We start from the raw sequence: 17,349 nt of genomic DNA, 5'->3' as shown, positions 1-17,349 counted from the left end.
AATGATGGTTGCTTCGTCCGTGCTTTTGTGATTTGACGCCTCACTGCTTTGTGATTTGTGATAGAAGGGATAGGGGAGTAGACTCTGTGCTCTATACTGTACTACATGCGTCCAAGCATGGGAGAAAGAGGAGAGACATTGCATTTTTCTATTCCTTCAATCAATCAATCAGGGAGCTTCAGTTCCATCTTTTTGGCTTTGGCAACACCGTCCACAATGGTTCCCACGATGCCAAAAGCTATTTTCACATTTGGCTACACATTGTGGATGCCCTTAACCGTACCACTTGGTTTTGCTCCTGTGTGCTATCTATACAAATCTCAATTATATTGATCTAAAAAATTATAGAATCAAGATTAGTAAAAAGGAGGTGATTTTGCCGCGCGGATGGCGGGGGAGGTTTCTTATTTGAGCAATGCTACATCCACGTAATGGTTTACGTAAAGTTACGAACTGATGTGATGTGGGACTATTTGATTGGATTAAAAAGATGATAAGGCCCACCCCACCTGAAAATCAGGGGGGCATATATAGATTAGATGGAAAGTATACATAGCAGCTACGTAGCCCTTTGTAAGTCTAGGATTAGGCTTCTTATTTTCGGAGGACGTTGTCCTGGCGGTTTTCTAACATGCGGTCCCACGTGTCAGTGCTTTACCAAGCCGATCCGCGTCCCACATGAGGCAGAACAACGGCAGAAGCAACACGTGGTTAAGTTGAAGAAGATGAGGGAGAAGCGGATTCAGCAATGAGTGAAATGATGGTTGCTTCGTCCCTCCAACTTAACTGCGGGAAAGGTGCAGCTTTATGATTTGATGCCTCATTGCTCATTACTACGCCGGCGCCATGACTGGGGTGCTTCACCCCGGTTGCTCTGCACTGTATTTCGGTATGGCATGTGGACCCGGTAGCTTGATGTCCCACATGTCGGCAAAAGGGACTAGAAGATTTATGAAAGCGAGCGCTCCACTCTTACGACGGAGGAGTAGATGACACGACGGCCCAGTGAACTGTCACTTGTAGTACTGTATAGTACTATAGTTTTGCTGTTTCGCACGATCCATCGATACAAACCCGATTAAACAGGAAAGGGCGGGATTTTTCCCGCGTGGTAGATGATACTGGCCATACATTTCAAAGGCAATTTTAATGTATGCAAACTGAATAATTATAAGTAACAATATGATATCTAGTAAAACTAAAAACACATATGATTTATTGTGTTAGAGTGTAGTAGTAGTGTTGTGTTGCATAGTTGTTAGATGTAACATGCGAGAACGTGTAGAGATGTAGTTTTGGAGGGCCTACAGAGAGAAAAGCGTAATACGGTCACCGAACTTCAGAATAAGCTGATTACGGTCACTATATACGTTTTGCGGTGATTATACGGTCACTTGCTCACAGTTCAGCATCGGATTGCACTCTGTTGACCGGCCAAATAGTCTGCGTGGCACCATGTTGACTAGTTAAATTGACCACGTTCCTTGTAGGTCCCACCTGTCAGTTCGCATAGGCAAAAGGTCAGATAAACACAAATTTACGCAGGCGCGACAAGGCTCCAACCCGTGCGCGGGAATCACCTGGTTGTGTATGTGTCTGTCTGGGCCTGATGTGTGCGCATGCACGTGTAGGTTGTGCACTTGAGCGTGAGAGTGTGTGTTGGTCGTGTGGTGTACTGGTGTGTGCATGCATGCGTGCGTGTGTGCGTGTGAGTGTTGCGTGCATGCGTGTGAGTGTTGCGTGCGTGCGTGGCTGCGTGTGTACGTGTGAGTGTTGCGTGCGTGTGTGGGTGCATGTGTTTGTGTGAGTGTTGCGTGGATGCAGTTCGTGTGCATGCGTGCGTGTGTGTATAATCACCACACCAGCTCCTGTGTGTTAAAACAGACGGCTCAGCATACCAATATAAGGCCACCTTGTCCGCTGTGCCCGCAGTCATGACTTCGAACCACCGTCCAAATATTTTTTTGTCGTTTGTTTTCATTCTTACTAGCAAGATGCCCGTGCGTTGCATGTAACATCAAGATGCATTTGTATGACTTGTTTATCTTGTGAGAGAAAAGGATGAACGAGGGAAGGCCTTATTTGCAAATGTGGAGAGGTGTGTGGGTACCTTTTTGCAAAATTGCCATAGTTTCTTTCCTATCCGTCAGATATAAATCGGACGGCCTATATTGCAGGATGGCAGGCACACCATCATCACCAACCCTATTTTTTATAAGAGTGTATTTTATGTATTTTATAAGAGTGTAGATGTAGAGTAGATACAAGTCGACAGGTGAGCACGATGGTAGTGAGATAATGTGATGCAACACTAGAGGTGCCACGTGGAGCGTTTAACTCGTCAACTAGTCATGTCATGAGCAAATACAGAGTTGTACAGTGAGCCCGTGACTGTATAATAACCACTAAACATAAATGGTGACCGTAATGAGTGGATTATGAAGTCCAATGTACGTATCGTGCTTTCGCTTCAAATACAATGATCGTCACTGCATATATCGCGAGAAAAAGATGAAACATGCATGAATTTTCTGGGGGCTTACTTTTAGAGGACCTGGAGATAGTTTTGTGTGCATACGTGAAAGGGGCGTACAGGGGGGTATGCGATGGAGAGAGATATGCTCTTCGTTTCTCTTTATTATGACTAACTTTGTATATAGTATAAAAATATACAAATTCACAGTGCGGAATAAATATCATTGTGGGCACCATGCAATGCAAATTAGCGTTCGTACTCCTCCATATAACTTTGTAATGTTGTATATATGTAGAAACTCTAAAATAACTTTTTGGCCACACTTTATTCAAAAGGAATGTTGTATGCGAAATAAACGTGAAGAGAGGGTTTTTTTAGATCAATGGGGTACGTGATGTAACATGTGTGAATGTGTAGTTGATGCATTTGGCGGGGCCTAGAGAGGTATGTGTGTGTATTACGTATTCGAGAGAGGCATGGATAGAGGGGCCGACGGGGGGGCATGGGAGAGGTAGCACGAGAAATGAGAGTGGTATAGAGAGAGAGAGACGAATATGACATCACGACAAGAGATTCGATTCCCTTGAGTGTGTATATGCAAGGGGGGAGGGAATAGAGGCACCAGGAGAAATTTTCTATGTGTGTGGTGTTTGTGTTGGTATGTGTGGGTGTGAGAAGATAATGAGACGTGGGGGCAGAGGGTGTGTCACCGCGTGAGGTCCGGTGGGTCGAGGTGAGGCCCTTCGTTCGGTTCCGTCCTGCGCCACATTGGTCGGCCCGTGACGCATTTAGGAAGACCCATGGATGACTAGTCGTACAAGACAAAGATAGCAGAATTGTGAAGGACTCTCTGTCCACTGACAAAGCCGGCTAGGATTTGTAACCCTAGGTTCTCGTACTAAGGTAACCCCTTTATCTCTGATATTACTATTCATCCAACCTAACTTTAAGGGGCATCCTACAGAATGCTCTGCTAGAATCATACTCGTCGATTAGGAAGAGAGGTGTGAGACAATGCGTGAGAGACAGGCGTAAAGATAATGTGCGTACATGAGACACGTAGGCAGGTCCATGTATATAGAAAGGGTCGATGAGGATTGTGCGTGTGTATGTTTGCGAGAGGAACAGTGCTTGTGATAAAGGTTAGTGAAAACAGTTGTAAATGGTTACGAGAGGGAGGGAGGGTTATATCTAGAGCATGTGTGCGAGAAAGACACCTCGGGAGAGAGTGTGTGAGCATGTGTGAGAGACCACCGGTGGAGAGTGAAACTACACGTAAAAGAATGCTCTACACATTGATTAAAGATATAAATTGTATCCAAATATTAGGATGGGATCATGATATTTGCAATTCGCGTAAGGAGCGGTCATTGATCCATCAGACATCTAGATTCTATCGAATTTGAGCATGTCTATGTTATTATTCGACACAATTGATCCACATAGTTACTATTTTGAACTCCAGACAATGCATCGCTTTAGCAATCGAATATAAACGTGAGTATACGTCATGTTATGTGTGTAAAGCACATTATACATACGAAAGTTACGCAATGGACATTATAAATAGCTACCTATGAACTAGCATACATTTGAATTCAACTTAAGGTGGTTTAAAAAAATCAAATTCAACATGAAGTCCATTCAATTATTTGAATTTGATATCATGGCATTTGTAAACCATACCTAAATTATGGGGGCACCAATCTTTGCTCTGATTTTGTACATAATAGCATATGTAGTCGTGTACAAAATAGATTCAAATTTAGCTCCTCCATTCCAAAATAATCGTAGTTTCAAAATTTCAAAAAGAAGCGGATAATTTAATGAGGTTTTCAAACATACAAGGTCAAATATAACGTTGTCTATTTAGGTCAATCCTCATAGTTCAAGAGTACTCTAAACGTGAATGCTTGTGTTTCAAAATTTCGAACGAAGCGCCAACAGAGCCTCTACTCGCCCGAAACCGCATGAGACCAATGTTTGGTAGTACAAGGAAATTACTTTTCTAATAACTCTGACCCGTGAAACCTACCCGCCCGACGTCCAAAGGTCTAAACCGGGGTAGGTTTGTACCTTCATCTAGACGCTACGCAACCGCATCCGAAAAACATTCATACACAAGGGCCGCCTAAGCACACATGCGTGCGGCCGAAATTGCTCCCGCCCACTATTTGGGACACCTGGGATTACCATCCTACCCCCAACCCGCAGTAGGTCCGAAATTTAAGAGGGGGGCAAAGTTTGTACTTTCCCCAAATTTCAAACAAGCGCGTCCCATCTTCTGTTCAAAAAAGCCAAAAACAAGCACGTCCCAGACCGAAACTTGGTTCCCCCCACCCGTCCGATTCCCCATTCGTACTCCGTGGGCGCCAAAACTACCTCTCCACCAGCCGCGAAACCCCGACGTCCTCCGTCCGCCACCCCATCCCACCCATCAACCGCCGCCCTCCTCCATCACGCCGGAGCCGATACCCCGACGTCGTCGTCCACCGCAACCTCAACCGCAACGCCCTCCACGGCTAGTAGTTGAAGCCGAGGCCGAGCCGTCCGTACCCGAGCCAGTTCAACCACGCTGTCCTGCGCCTCACCGCTGCCGCTCCAACTTCGCCACCCTCCACCGCACCGGAGCTGTTCCTGCTACGCCATCCTTCGCCGCCTCGGATCTGCTTCCCCTCCGCCGACATATGGCCACGGCAACACAGTCAACAATTTGGCCATGGGTTCGTCCAAGCCTGCACCCTCCAGAACATCGGTTTCCCCGGTAAAAAGAAGAAGATCGGCGCGACATGTGGAGGTGACCACACCGGCAACCGAAAAAGGTACTCCTCTTCCCTTATTCATGCAAATCTTACGTCTCTGCTTGCACGGTATTCATCCCACAGAAGACACTAGTTGACCGCTTCTTCTTGATACTAGATGTTCCTAGTAACTCGCGATGCACAAGGTTTCTCCTCATATACTATTTCACCTTAGCTAGAGGTCCGTCGCCCCCCTGAATTTCAATTTCTGGCCAGTTGATTCCCAATTAACGGAAGCATTCCCCGGCGTAACAGGTGCTAGTACGCCTATTACGCCGGGGAAGCAGCGCCTTGGTGTTTATCTTAGGGGCGTGTGCGGCCTAGAGCTACTGGCGCCCGATCTGGAGGTTGGCCGGGATTAAAGGGATGGCCCGGGGGCGCTGCCAAGCACGGCGGTGGTGTGAGGTCGATGGGAGGGCGGGGCGGCGGAGGCAGGGGTCTGGGCCGGTGGTCGCTGGCGGTTCGAGAAAGATCGTCAACAGTGACTGGCGGGAGGTAGACGAAGGCCATCTGCCCGTTCCTTATAGATCGGACGGTTCATTAAAAAAATCGACTGACCTATTTATTTTCAGTCGACTGTTATCTTAGATATGACCACATGTGGTGGTGTGCTGGAGGAGTACCTGCATTTCCTGTGCTCATATATTACAAAATCATACGGAGTAGAATCTAATTTTGTTTGCCACGCAATGTTGTAGAGCTATCATATGTCTCCTGTCATTTATTTTTCAGCCACCTGCTATCTGCTACTTTTACAGTGCACTAGCTCTGCACACACTTCACCCTTACTCTCACTATTGTGTTTTTATGCAAGGGTATTTCAGACTCTGCTGCCATGAGAGAAGCCAAAAAGAAAAGAGAGAAGTCGCTCCAGCTTCGTATGCGGGTAGGCAAGACACGTTACAGCGCTATAAAGGGTGCAGTGTCAGCAGATGGAGACGATAAACGTAGCTGTGGAGTTGATGACCTCGCTCGCAATGAACCACCATCCCAGATGCTTGCTTTAACTTCGCGGTGTCATATCTAGCTTGTATTCGAAAGGCCGAAATCGGTAAGATAAGGAAAGATATATTTTTTACATGAACCACCATCCCGTGAGCACCAGAAGACAAATAGCTAGTCAGGGAACTGGCCGAGCCAGTGACAAGCCCAGCAAAGATAGGCATCACCTGGAAGCCAAATAAAAAGCTGCGATGGTGGCGAAGCAGCCCGCCTCCCACCAGGCTCTCAGGTCCTAGATGATCATGCTCACCACTCCAGCCGGATGTCTAGCTTGTATTGCTTCCAATTTGGTTAAATTGCATCTGCTTAGCTTACACATTATACCTTTGAATATGACATGCCTTTCTGTTTTTGGTACATACTAGTACATCTGTGTATTAACCATGTTCTTACATCAAACTAATGTTCTTGTGTATCCCTCATCAATCACTTATGACGAGGCAGGCAGGCAAGGGGACTACTCCTCATTTAAAGAATGCAGCGTCAGCCTCCCGACATGATTCTCAAGAAACAGAAATGCTAGATGAACATAGTGAACGTAGCTCTGTAGTTGATTACAGCATTTCCCCTACACTAGCATCGCAGGTGCTTGCTCTAACTTGGCAGTGTGATATGTGGTTGCATGTTGCATATGGTGTCTAGATTGCAATTCTTCCAATCTGGTTGAACTGCATGTGCTAGTCTTCTTAGCTTATACATTGTACCTGTTAATGTGACATGCCTTCCTGTATTTAGTACATAGTACATCTGTCTATTAAGCATGTCCTTACATAAAACTATTGTTTTTTTGTACCCCGCATCAATCAACATGACAAGACACCTTTAGTATATGCAGTGCGATATTAGTTGCATCTTTCATATGATTTATAGCATGCGCTGCTTCTAATTTGTTGAAATTCCATTGATGATGGGACGCTTTTAACTTGGCAGAGTCATATTGGTTGCATCTTTCATGTGGTGTCTAGCTTGCATTGCTTCTTATTTGCTGGAATGGTTTCTGCTTAGTTTACACAAACAGTTGTGAACATGCCATGTCGTCCTGTTTTTCGTACATATTCCATCCTGGTATCATGTGTTTGCCTTACATCAAAGTAGTGATTGTCAGTATCATGCATGAATGAGTTCTGAAGAGAGAATTTTATTGCTTTTTCTTGTCGGTTTTACTTGACAATTCAAAATCAATAAAGCGGAAGGAAGTTAGCAAGGCAGCGGATAAAGGTGCTCCTTCCGAACGGAGGGCCTCTACAGTTTCTTCTCCTCCACACCCCCAAGATGATTTCCAAGACAACACATGCATAGACACTCAACAAAGCTGTGTTTATGATGAGCACGTCTCCCCTAGTGCAGCATCACCGGTGCTCCCTCTAACTTGGCACTGTTATATGTGGTTTCATGTTATGTGTGATGTCTAGCTTGTATTGCTTCTAATTTTGTTGAATTCCATCTGCTTACTTTACACATTATACTTGAATAAGACACATGTTCCTGTTTCTAGAACATACAATATCTGTCTATCGCACCATGTTCTTACATCAAATTACTACTGTTGTGTAACCTGCAAAAATCACTTATCATAAGACATGTTTGACTTCGGAGTGTGATATAGGTTACATCTCACATTCTTTTCTAGCTTGTACTACTAATTTGTTGAAATGGCACTTATGATGAGACAATTTTAACTTGGTAGAGTGATATTCGTTGCATCTTTCATATGGTGTCTAGCTTTCATTGCTTCTAATTTGTTGAAATGCCTTCTCCTTAGTTTACACATCATAAGCTATGAATATGCAATGCTGTGAATATGCAATGGCACTAATGACGAGAGAACTCTAACATGGTAGTGTGATGTTGTTTGCATCTTGCATATGATTTATTTCTTGTACTGCTTCACATTTGTTTAAACGCCATTTATGATGAGACACTATTAACTTGGCAGAGCGATATTTGTAGCATCTTTCATATGGTGTCTACCTTCCATTGCATTGCTTCTAATTTGGTGAAATGTCTTCTTCTTAGTTTACACATCATAGTTCTGGTTATCTCTTCCGTCCTGTTTTTCATACATATTACATCCTCCTATCATGTGGTTGTCTAACATCAAAGTTCAGTTCGTCTGCATCACGCATCAATTTGTTCTGAAGAACTAAATTGTTATTCGTTTTTCTTGTCGGCTTGACTTAACATGGCACAGAGAAAGAGGAAGAAACACAGAATGGCAGGGAATGAGAAGCGGATGAATCCTGCAGATTCTGCTGGTACTGATGGTGCAATAGAAGGTCAAAGTCCAGCGGAAAATTCTACAAACACGGCATCCCATGCTACACGAGTTGCAAAAAAAGCCAAACAGAAACAAATAGCTACCACCAAACAAGCAGAGACAGCCCTAGTTCTTGCAACACCTACCACAGTACTACCAGCTGCACGACTTACTCGTGAGTCAACTGAGCTAGCAACACGTTCCCAAGCTCCCTTGCCACCTGACACTACTTCCCAAGCACTCTTGACACAAGACGAGTTGGCAATATCAGATGAACCTTGTGAGCTTCAACAGCAAGAAGGTAGTTGCTGGAGTCAAGTTACAGTTGCATGCTTCTTTATATGTAGTCTCACAGTTTGATGTACACTAACACTTCCTATGTTCGTTGTTGGACTAGCACCTAGGCGCAAGAGGAAACAAACATCAGGGATAATGCTCGATAGGTTAACTAAATCTAGAGGAGGAAGAATGGAGATCCGTTTTGAGGCAGGTTTAAAAAGGCCACGTGATGCTACAGAGTCAGCCAAGTTAGTATCAGAGGCAGCGGTTGCCGTTAGGTGTCATGTACGTATCCTCCCAACATGGATTCAGTACAGGAATGACAAAGACGAAACCCAGTTCAACACCTTCCTCGACCATTTATCTGTAAGTATGGTTATGTATGGAAACTAGTAATATCGTCTTGCTCTGTCCCATACTTTCTAGGTTGCTGATAATGAGACTCCCATAATTTTCAACATATGAGGTTCAAGTTGGATAGCCAAGATGATGCAACCAGACAAGCTTGCACCCATGTTTTCAAGTCTGCTCTGCGACAGTATCGGTATAACTTGAGGAAAACTCACTTTGAAGGCAAGGCTAACAGTGAACTTTCCCAAACATCTCCAGTGGAAAATATATCGGATGAAGACTGGAGGGGCCTTGTTAAACACTGGTCTGATCCGAAGTGTCAGGTACATTATATATATGTGATCAGATCACATGTTGAAGTCCTATTTATGCATGTGCCACACAAATCTATCTTCTTGTAGGTGAACTGTTCAAAGAACAAGGCCAACCGTACGAAAGTGAAATTCCAACAGACGACAGGATCTCGTAGCTATATTGCACACTGCGAGGCTCTTGTAATTAGCTGTTGTTTCACTCTTTTCGCTGTACCATATTATCAGATCTATATTGACTTGTTCGAAATGCAGAGGAAAGCCCGCAAGGACCAAAAAGTACCTGAACCAAATGCTGTGGAAATCTTCAAGGACTGTCACACCAGCAAGAAGAAGGGCATGACAACACCAGTCAAAGCCGCAGTTGTAAGTCCTTAATCCTCATGCCTTTTAACTACTACTTACTCTGACTTGTGCCTTGAACTGCATGGTTTGCAGCCAATGTCTATTACTCTTTTCAATTTTATACACAATTGTCTTAGCGTATCATTGCACCTTACAAGGTTTAAAAGAGAGGAGTGATGTTCCTTTGATCTTGACCCGTAATCTAGTTCCGTGCTGGACTTGCCCACACAACGTTACAATTGCCTGTTTGTCTGTTCTCTGTTGTTTTGTGATATGAATGATGTCATACTATGCTTACCGTATTATAAACTTCGTCTCTTTATCCTTAGCCCTCAATACAATGTGAAGAAATAGACAATACATTAGCGATGGTACATGGTCATATGTTTGGAACCTGGTTTTATTATGTACTTTGCAATAAAATACAACTAATATTTTACATGGGTTCACCAGAATAAGTTCTGTATATAGACCAAAGCTATTTTGTTTGGTTTTGCTGCCTCCTTAATATCTTCTATTCTGGTACTACTAATGTAAAACCTCAACTTTTCAGCGAGCTATGGAAAAAAATGGTGGAACCGCCACCTTCTGAAGGTGGCGAGGCAACTATAACCGCAATGTCAGCTCTTGCTGCAGTGGGTCAGTACCTGTCCACTAACAGTGCCAAAAGCACGTTCCTGCGTAATACTGGGTTGGTTGTTAAGGCAATATCGTCCAAGCTGCCTCATGATCAAGATATGCAAGCTCAAAGCAATGTTGTATCTGCGCTCCAGACACAAGTCCATTCCCTAACAGAGACCCTTTGTGAAACAAGGAGAAACATTGCTCAATGTCGTCAAGATATGCATGGTTTTGAAACCAGACTATCAGACATTTGCTATGTTGTTCAGGAGCCTAGGGGAAATGAAGGCGAGGGTTATGGTGCTCCATCGGACAATACAACATGAAAACGTAACGGTCAGGTCAAATGAACTGAGCTTCTGAACTTCTGGTGGTGCATTTATCTGCTAGACTGTTAAGTTTTATGCCAACCTTCCTTTTGTTATATAGTTGTAATTTGTTTTGGTGCGATACAAAATTTATTCTTAACGTGCAGCCACCGGCTGAAGAAAACAGCAAGCCATTTTTGTATAGTGTAGGGTGTTCCCTATATTTGCACTGGTGGCGATCTTTGATGCCGAGTGGATGTAATCTGTGCAATCGCCTTAATAGCCTAGCGTTAGTTTCGGCCTTATTTATTTCCTAGTCTTCTTTTTCCCTGGTTTGCCAGTGGCCGCAACTACCATGGGCCATATACGGGTCGTAGGATCCATGGGTCTCCTATGGGCCGTCGATAAATGGGCATGTAATCGGTGGGCCTCGGGCCATCGGATAAATGGGTCTACATGGGCCGTAATCGGGCGTAATTGGTATCGGCCCAGCACGGTAACAGGCCGTTAACAGGCCGTAGAACAGCAAAGGCTTAATTCTGTCACAAGCATAATGGGTCGTTAATGGGCCAGAATATAGGACGGGCTGGAAACGGCGCAACGGGTTAATAGGCCAGAAACGGGCTGACTCTTGCCATGGGCCGAATTTGGCCCATTAGGGTAACAGGCCAGTAACGGGCCGACTCTTGCCATGGGCCGAATTTGGCCCATGAGGGGAACAGGCCAGTAACGGGCCGACTCTTGCCATGGGCCAAATTTGGCCCATTAGGGGAACAGGCCGGTAACGGGCCGGAAGTAATCGAGAGCCGAAAAGGAGCCCAAGAACGTATGGGCCGTCAATAGGCCGAAAGCTAACACGGGCTGGAAACGGCCCATGTAAATCACGGGCCGTTAACGGGTATAAAGAAAATTACTGTTCATTATGGGCTAGAGTCACCGTGGGCCTGTAAAGGGCCGAAAGATACGAAGGCCTCATATAGGCCGAAAGACGTCGTGGGCCATACATGGGCCAAAAGTGAAATGGGCTGGTGTTATATTCGACGGCCCACATGACGTTGTTGGGCCGATTTCCTTTAGGGCCTAACGGGCCGTGAGTTAACGGGCCGTAAAATGGGCTATTTGCGAAGAGACCGTTAACTTTTGACCAAGTCAAACGGGCCGGCTTTGTAAGCTAAATGGGCCAGTGGTGGGCCGTGGCACGTGTCGACATATCATAGGCGCCTATCTGACCCACTGACGAGCTGACACGTGTTTCGTCCGGCCAATAAGAATTTTACACGTGGAAATTTCCCATTGGTCGGGGCTGTTAACGGGTTATTGGATCCAAAACCTGACCCGATAGCTTAACGGCGTTCCATTACGGTGGATGCCACGTGTCGGTCACCCTTGACGAAAGCACTTCTGTGACGCGCGATTTATCGTCATGGAAGTGGACACTTCCGTGATGATAATTTTGGTAATGTCATGGAACACTTCTACGACAACACATGTATGACTATCTTGATTCTGTCATAAAATCGTCATGGATGTACATGCATGACAAAAAACATGACCTACTGTGACAAACACGTATCATCACGGTAGTGCTTCATCACTTGATCATTTCATTTAATCATTTCTCTGTCGTATGTCTTGGTGCAGGTGTTGGGCAAGTTGCTAGGAAATATAAAACCCTCAATGACCAGCAAAAATTTGCTGCTTATGTAGCAATGCATACACTGTGTATGAGTAGACGAGGCACTTTTTTGGGAACTGATAAGAAAGATATTGCACATTTTTTGGAGTGGGTGTTTGGAATATACAAAGAATTTGGAGGAAAGCAATGAAGAAAATTCGAGAAGGTCTAGAGGTGGATGTTACTTGTAACATCCCAAAATTTCAATTTGGAATGTTTTAAAAATTATTAGCTAAGCATCTATGCATTTTGTTTGAATTGAGTGGCATTTGAAATTTCAGAGGCATTTGAGATTTATTTGAATTCGAATTTGATTTGGAATTCAAATTTATTTCAAAAAATACCTCACAAATACTTGTGCAAAAGTATGAGAGGGGCAAACATGACACTCCAAAAAAATGTCAGAAGAAAATATTGCCAAAAGGTTTGAATTCAAATTTTTATTTGGAATTTATAGAAAATGTTTTTTTGTTTCTGTTTTGCCTGTGGAAAAATGTTCACATTGTAGGATATATTTTTCTGATTTTATTGATATATATATATATGTCCTATATAAAAATATTATAGTTTTCTCTATATTTTATTTTCTTCTCTGCCTTAATTCAAAAAAAGGGAAAAGCCCCAGCTAGCGGCCAGGCCAACAGGCCCAGCAACGCCGCAGCCCACCAGCGCACCCGAGCCGGCTAGCCCAGCTCCGCGCCGCACGCCCGAAGCCGCTCCCGATCGGTCACCCGCACGCCCCTCCCCTCACTCTCCCACTGACCCGCGGGGCCCGCCCTCATCCCCAACCCCTCGCTCATGAAACCGAACCAGAGCACGTCCAGAGCGCGCCGCGGTTCCAATGTTCCTAGGATCGTGATCCCGAGTCGACCCCTCGCCCACGCTTATGCCCTATATAAACCCCTCGGCCTCCTCTCACGATCCCCCTAAAACCCTAAGCTCAACTCCACCCGTAGCTCGTGCCCTCGCCAAACGCATCTCGCCGCCGCAGCCTCGGTTCACCGCCGCTTCTGCCACCGGTGAGTAAAACCCTACCCTCAAACCTTGTCAGCACCAGCCGCTGAACCTCCCACACCTCCCTGACATCCTTTTGATTGCCCTCGACACCTACAGCGAGCCGCCCGAGCATCTACGCCCGTCACCGGAGCACGTCGGGCACAGGAGCTTGACGAGCTCGTTCCGCTCGTCTGCGCCGTCTTCAATCACTACCGAGACCACCCCCGAGCTCCTCAAGCTCCGCCGCATCGCCCCGACGCCACCGTCTTCCTCCCCGACGACCGGAGCCGCCGCACCGCCATCGCCCGAGTCGCCGCCGTCGTCTCCGTCCGTCGCCACCGTCCTCTGTAAGCCCGAGCCCCCTCCACCATTGGCTCTCGCATGTACGACCTAGATTAGATCACACGAAGGGTTAGGTTTATTTGTTTAGATCGGTTTTAGTTCGGTTTATTCCCGGTTAGATCGGTTTATTTAATTGCGGTTTAGTTAGAGCGGCCGGTCGGTTTATTTTGTTTAGCCTGTAGACATATTAGCCTATTAAACGCATGCGCGCTGTTTAGTTTCAGATCGCCCACTGTTCAGCCCGTTAACTCGTTTAGTTTTTTTTGTTATTTTAGTTTCTGCTTTTAAAACAGAATAGTTCTGATTTTGTAAAATCTATAACTTTTAGGTTATTCATTATTTTTAGTTGATTCTTTTTGTTCTAGTTTGAAAATTTCCTATAGTTTCTGTACAAAATAGTTTCGGCCATGTTTTAGTTTTTTTTTAAAAAATTATATTAGTTTTAGTCAGATTAGTATTTCTGCTATAAAATGAGATAGGATAAATATTTTTAGGCGTTTCTTTTTGCCACTGCTTTGTTTTGACCTTGCCTAGCAGTAGGATTTATTTGGATATTTATAGATTTTATTAAAATTAGTTTTACATGAAAACAACATTGTTTTAGTTTTTTTAGCTTGCTGCTGTTTTCTGTTGTTCTGGTTATTTTAAAATTTTATTTTAGCTTTGTTATATTTTATTTTAGATTAGTTTCTGTAGTTACAGAGGGTGAACTTTTATTTACAGAAAAATAAAATATTTTTTCTTCTCTTGCTAGTTGTTGGCTTGAAGTTTAATTGGTTTTCTTTGGTTTTGGTTTGATTGCTTATGTGTGATTTACGTTAGCTTGCTGTTATGTTAATATATTTGTATGCTTATGTGGTTATTGTTTGCTTCGAATAGAATTCCCGGAGTACGAGGCCTGCTATTACGAGTCGCTAGCTTTCGAAGACCGTCAGCCAGGCAAGTCATTTGATCATGTTTTACAATAGCTATGATTTGTTGCATTAGAATTATTCCTCCCCACCATGCATGCAGTAGGAAAATTTTAAGTTATGTTCTTGAGTAGTATCATGAGGTAGGATGAACCCAATTCCCCTTGTTACCATTGTCCGGGACGATGTAGTTTATTTTGCTATGCTCGTAGACGGGGTTGGTTGAGTGATTCATATGGGAGATGTGAGAGTCAAGATGATGACAACCCCATGACTTAAAGCTCAAGACGGACTTCAAATTCACTACTGGGTGGAGGACGGTTGACGGGCACCCTGGAGAAACCAGCGGATGGCCGGGATGCATGGAGAAGCGCCATGACATCTTGCGGAAAGCTTCACCCAGCCACGAAGAGACGGATGGAAAGACCTTGACCGGAAGCTTACCTGTGAAGCCGCAAGCCATTATGGGTTCTGGCTTGGTCGACCGTAGGCGTGACTCTGGCCGGACGGTGCTACGAGATGTAGAAGAACGGTAGGATTGGATGGGCACCGGCAGTGGCCCAGAGGAACTCTACGGAAGACCCTGTTTCGTTCGTCCCGTCTTCAAACACCAGGCAGTGCGAGGACATAAAGGAGGGAATGATTCTTGCGGGTAAAGTGCACAAGACTCTGCAGAGTAACAACCTAATCGATTAGCCGTGTCCCCGGTTACAGACAAATGAGCCTCTGGAATTGGAGTATTTCAGAAATCTCAACACCGAACTTAATAAATTAATTGAGGGGTTATTTAATAATTGGGAATGATACATTGGTTGGCGGAACCATCTCATTAACAACCAACATTTTGTAGTAACTGCAAGCAAGTCCTTTTGTTGTAGGAAAAAATTGGCTTTTTCGCAAAAACTTAAACTTAGAGCCCCATAGCCATATTGCATATAGTGTTAGCATTATTATTGTTGTTCTCTCCATGACTTGCCGGCATATTCAAAATGCTGACCTACACGACTGCAACGTCTTATGTTGCAGAGGAGTTTTTCGACCAGGAGTGAGGCTACGATCCACGCTTGGGGATTGCCCTATGGAGTCGGATGGACTCGCTATTCGTCTACGCTTCCGCAGCTTTATTTAGTTTATTTCTCATGAGTTGGCCTTCGGCCGAATTTATTATGATGCAATAAAGACTCGATATGAGAATCGTGTAATAAATTCAGGTCTGATTGAACTTTGAATCTTTTCATCAATGTACTGTGTGTGCCAGCATGATCTTGGGATGGTACAGCTACACAGAGACTTGACTGATTTCGGGTCGGGTCGCTACATTTCTAATAAAAAAAGGAAATTCTGGAAGAAAGCCTAAGGACATTAACCTAGAAAAAAATCCTAACAATCCCATTAAACAAAAGGTCTACCATTAGGTCACTTGTCTGGCAACTGGGATGTAGCCCTACCACACTTCATAGAAAGTTCATGTTAAACTTGATAAGGAGGCATACAAACTGTGTGAAGCCAGCTTTAAAGGACCAGAATAAGAAGGATAGGATGAAATTTTGTTTGTCGATGCTTGATGAGGCAACAACTACAACACCAAGGCCTAAGTTCAAGACTATGCATAATGTTATCCATATCGACGAGAAGTGGTTTAACATGACCAGGAAGAATAAAACATATTATCTGCTGGATGGAGAGGAAGAGCCTACGAGGCCTATACATGGCAAGGTGATGTTCTTGACGGCCCTTGCGAGGCCAATGTGGGATAGGGAAGGAAACATGACCTTCTCTGGGAAAATCGGTATCTGGCCATTCGTGAAAGAAGTTCCTGCTCAGAGGAGAAGCAACAACAGGCCCAGAGGTACAATAGAGACAAAGTCAATAAAGGTCGACAAAAAAGTTATGAGGGAGTTCCTGATAGAGAAGGTCTTGCCAGCAATACAAGCTGTTTGGCCCGAAGGTGATGCTGGACAGACCATCTACATTCAGCAGGATCATGCTAAGTCCCATATCTTGCCAGATGACCCGGAATTTCTAGAAGCTGTCGCAAAAACTGGACTTGACATCAGAATAATACAACAACCTGCCAAGAGTCCTGATTTGAATGTGCTTGACCTTGGGTTTTTCAACTCGCTGCAATCCCTAACAAATTGTCTGAGTCCTAAAACACCACAAGACCTTATTAAGGGTGTTTTGGAGGAATTTGAAGGCTATGAGGTTTACAAGCTCAACAACATTTTCCCAACTCTACAAATGTGCATGATCGAGATCCTGAACCATGCAGGGGGCAATGGGTACAAAACACCCCATGTAAACAAGGAAAGGCTTGAGGGTCTTGGGCAGCTACCTCCAAGACTATCCTGCCCTCAAGAGGTTTACACAAATGCTAGTGATGCTTGTGATGAGGCTCTCATGCTTGTGATGATGCTTGTGATGCTTGTGATGAGGCTCTGATGCTAGTGACGATGCTTGTGATGCTAGTGACGATGCTTGTGATAAGGCTCTGATGCTCGTGATGATGCTTGTGATGAGGCTCTGATGCTAGTGATGATGCTTGTGATGCTAGTGATGCTTGTGATAAGGCTCCGATGCTCGTGATGATGCTTGTGATGAGGCTCTGATGCTAGCGACGATGCTTGTGATGAGGCTCTGATGCTCGTGATGATGCTCTGATGCTAGTGACGAT

At 44.5% G+C, this 17,349-nt stretch overlaps 1 protein-coding gene across 1 annotated transcript; it reads left to right on the top strand.

Annotated features, from left to right (window-relative positions):
- The first annotated feature begins 16,421 nt into the window (after window positions 1-16,421).
- On the top strand, window positions 16,422-17,117 carry LOC109772061 (uncharacterized). Its single transcript, XM_020330757.1, has one exon. It carries the CDS (start codon window positions 16,422-16,424, stop codon window positions 17,115-17,117), a length of 696 nt encoding a protein of 231 aa, XP_020186346.1.
- Window positions 17,118-17,349: the final 232 nt, after the last annotated feature.

Source organism: Aegilops tauschii, chromosome 5 (genome assembly GCF_002575655.3).
Source record: "Aegilops tauschii subsp. strangulata cultivar AL8/78 chromosome 5, Aet v6.0, whole genome shotgun sequence".
In the NCBI taxonomy this organism is placed as follows: Eukaryota; Viridiplantae; Streptophyta; class Magnoliopsida; order Poales; family Poaceae; genus Aegilops; species Aegilops tauschii.
The sequence above is the reverse complement of the archived record's forward strand: the minus strand, read 5'-3'. Positions and strand labels throughout refer to the sequence as shown.